The 2902-nt window shown below is 44.2% G+C and overlaps 1 protein-coding gene across 1 annotated transcript; it reads left to right on the forward strand.

Annotated features, from left to right (window-relative positions):
• Positions 1-96: 96 nt before the first annotated feature.
• LOC121964635 lies at positions 97-2902 on the forward strand. Its single transcript, XM_042514836.1, has 3 exons — positions 97-810; positions 1324-1554; positions 2381-2902. The coding sequence occupies exons 1-3, from the start codon at positions 553-555 to the stop codon at positions 2645-2647; spliced, it is 756 nt and encodes a 251-aa protein (XP_042370770.1). The 5' UTR covers positions 97-552; the 3' UTR covers positions 2648-2902.

Below are 2902 nucleotides of genomic sequence, written 5' to 3' on the forward strand. Positions count from 1 at the left end.
GGACAGGGACATGGGGACAGGGACATGAGGACAGGGACATGGGGACATGGGGACAGGGACATGGGGACAGGGACATGAGGACAGGGATTTTTAGGATTTCGGGGTGTTTCTCGGACATTAGGATGTTGCTGCGAGTTTAGTATATTTCTCTTTTTTCTGACATGTTTTGAATTTTAGGAAATTTTAAGGATTTTAGGACATTAGGGTCTTAGCTAGGACCTCTGTCGGGGGTTTGGGGTTTCTGTTTGATGCTGTTTTATGCACTCTGACACCTGATGGACACTAAGAGGACAAAAACTACTCACAGTGTGACTCACTTTATTATTACTGTGACTGAGAACATGGAGGGGAATCGGAGCTCTAACGGATGTTTCTGTTTGTCTGCAGCAGAAATCCATCTGTGACGTGAAATCCAGAAAAGTTCTTGACGCAGATATCATCGTTGGGAAAGTTGTTAAGAAATCTGGGCTGCGTAGATATCAAACCAAAGACAAACAGAAGAAGTTTTTCTTTTATGTGGCGATCGCTGATGAGACCGACAGCCTCAAACTGATGGTTTATGGGAAAAAGCACTATCAAGGCCTCACCGAGGGGAGCTCCTACTGTTTCAGAAACCTGAAAGAAGACGAGTACGGCGTGAAGTTCACATCAGACAGCAGGAAGTCACAGACCAAAGCTGTGGACGTCCACGAGGAGCTCCACACACAAGCACAGAGGCTCATTTATCCCGAGAGTCCAGTTTCCTCTGTTGAAAATGCACTTTCCTCAGCTGACAGGACAGAAATGAGCGTCGAGGGAACCGTCACAATGGTGAGTTTAAACTGGACACCAGGACGCCGACCTGCCTGCATGATGGTAACCCACCATAGGGACCCACCATAGGGACCCGCCATAGGGACCCGCCATAGGGACCTGCCTTGGGGACCTGATCGCAATCACAGCTGTTTACTTACAATAACTTCCGAAAGCATCGCGTCACATACGTTTCACATACGTTTCACATACGTTTCACATATCTTTATACTTTTTCTTCTTAAAATATTTTTTTCAAATGCGTGAAGTCACAACATGTCTCAGCGGAAACACAGTCCGACGTCGCGCTAGCATCGGTGTGGATTGATACGAGTTTTTGAATAAGACATCAAGTCGGAAGTGAAGCATACGAGATGTGATCAAGGAAGGACTGCTTTTTTTGTATTTTTCACACAATGGAGCGGGAACACGAGTCAAAACCAGAACACCCTGCAGACTTGGAGGCCGGGGAACTGCGGTACTTCGAAACGGTCGCTGTAGTTTTAATCTTGTGCTGTTTTTTTTTTTCAGATCAATCCCGTCGAAAAGGTTCAGGTGAAGCACAAACAGGAAAAGACAAAGAAACAAACTTTCCATCTGGAAGACAAGACCGGCTCCATCAAGATCTGCATGTGGGGGGACGCCACCAAGCACTGCAAAGACTTATCACCTGATGATGTCATTAAGGTCACCAACGTGAAGACCAATCGGTACTTTGACACCGTGTCGCTGGACTCAACTAGAGACACCCACATTCACAAGGTACCTGAAGCCAACACTCTGCTCTACTTTCTCTCAGTCCGCCGTTTCATTATTTCCACAAATTTGGCGCAAACTCAACGACTTTGACTTGGACTCAACGATGAGCTGATTAGAATTTGTTGTTCAAAAGGTCACTGTGACCTTGTGTCCATCTCCCTCTTTAGAACATGATATATCAATTATATCTTGAGTGAATTTTCTCAAATTTGGCACAAACATCCACTTTAAGTCAACGACAACCAGATTCAAATTTGGTGGTCAGAGGTCAAGGTCACTGTGACCTTTCATCCATCTCATTCTCATGAAAGCAATATCTGCAGAAGGCTTTGCAGGTATTTTTTAAAAATTTGACACAAACGTCCATTTGGCCTCAAGCATGAAGTAATTATATTCTGGTGGCCAAAGGTCACTGTGATCTTGTATGTCTCATTCTCGTGAACGTGATGTGTCAAAAACACCTTGAGAAAATTTCTTTTAAATTTGGCACAAACGACCACTTCAAGGACATCCTGATAAGATTTTGGTGGCCAAAGGTCATAGGTTACTGTGACCTTGAATCTGTCTCGGTTTTGTGAACATAATTTCTCAATTACACCTTGAGAGAATTTTTCAAATTTGGCACAAACATCAAGGTCAAGGTGACCTCACAAACCTGTTTTGGGCCTCAGCATGTAATCTTGGGTTTCCACCTTCAAACTGTGGAGATCTTCTGAATGTGAAGCACTCTGAGCGTTAACCTGACCGATGACCCGAGGCGTGAAACCGACAGGCGTTAAATCTGCTTCACCATGTCCTGAACCCCGACCGTCACTCCGTCTTTCTGCAGGTTCACAGCGTCGGCATCCAGAAGGTGACAATGGAGATTATAGGAATCGTAAACGCCAATAAAAAGGAGACTCACCTGGACGCCCACCTGGAGTCGAGCCCGCAGTTGCACACGTTCGTCGTGGCCTCTCGACTTCTGGCGAAGGCCTTTGACCTCAAACTGGATGGAGATTTTAAAGACAGTCTACTTGATAAAATACCGCTCCCAGCTGATGCAGAAATACAAGGAAATAAAATCAAGAAAATCACAGCCGCTCAGGAAATGTGAGAAGAACTCGCTCAGCTGGTTAAACAGTAATTTAAGATGTTCACACAACTAAGAACATACTGGCATAACGGCGAGTCATCGCCACATCCAAAATGAAGATCTGAGACAGACATTTATTTGTAAATATTGCTTAACCCTTGGAAACATGAGCAAATCAGATTGATTTTTTCAAAAACATGGTGAGAAGACAACAAGCAACTTGCCCCAAAAGTTAGCAGGAAAATCACTTAAAAATAAATGAAAAAGTAAAAAAAA

Source organism: Plectropomus leopardus, unplaced genomic scaffold, assembly GCF_008729295.1.
Source record: "Plectropomus leopardus isolate mb unplaced genomic scaffold, YSFRI_Pleo_2.0 unplaced_scaffold16499, whole genome shotgun sequence".
NCBI classification, from domain to species: Eukaryota; Metazoa; Chordata; class Actinopteri; order Perciformes; family Serranidae; genus Plectropomus; species Plectropomus leopardus.

What these genes read in the sequence shown, in the direction of transcription:
- LOC121964635 (XM_042514836.1), top strand. Translation starts at nt 553, where the DNA reads ATGGTTTATGGGAAAAAGCACTATCAAGGCCTCACCGAGGGGAGCTCC. An exon ending in TCGAGGGAACCGTCACAATG is followed by an intron (nt 811 to 1,323) that starts GTGAGTTTAAAC and finishes TTTTTTTTTCAG; the next exon opens with ATCAATCCCGTCGAAAAGGT. An exon ending in GAGACACCCACATTCACAAG is followed by an intron (nt 1,555 to 2,380) that starts GTACCTGAAGCC and finishes GTCTTTCTGCAG; the next exon opens with GTTCACAGCGTCGGCATCCA.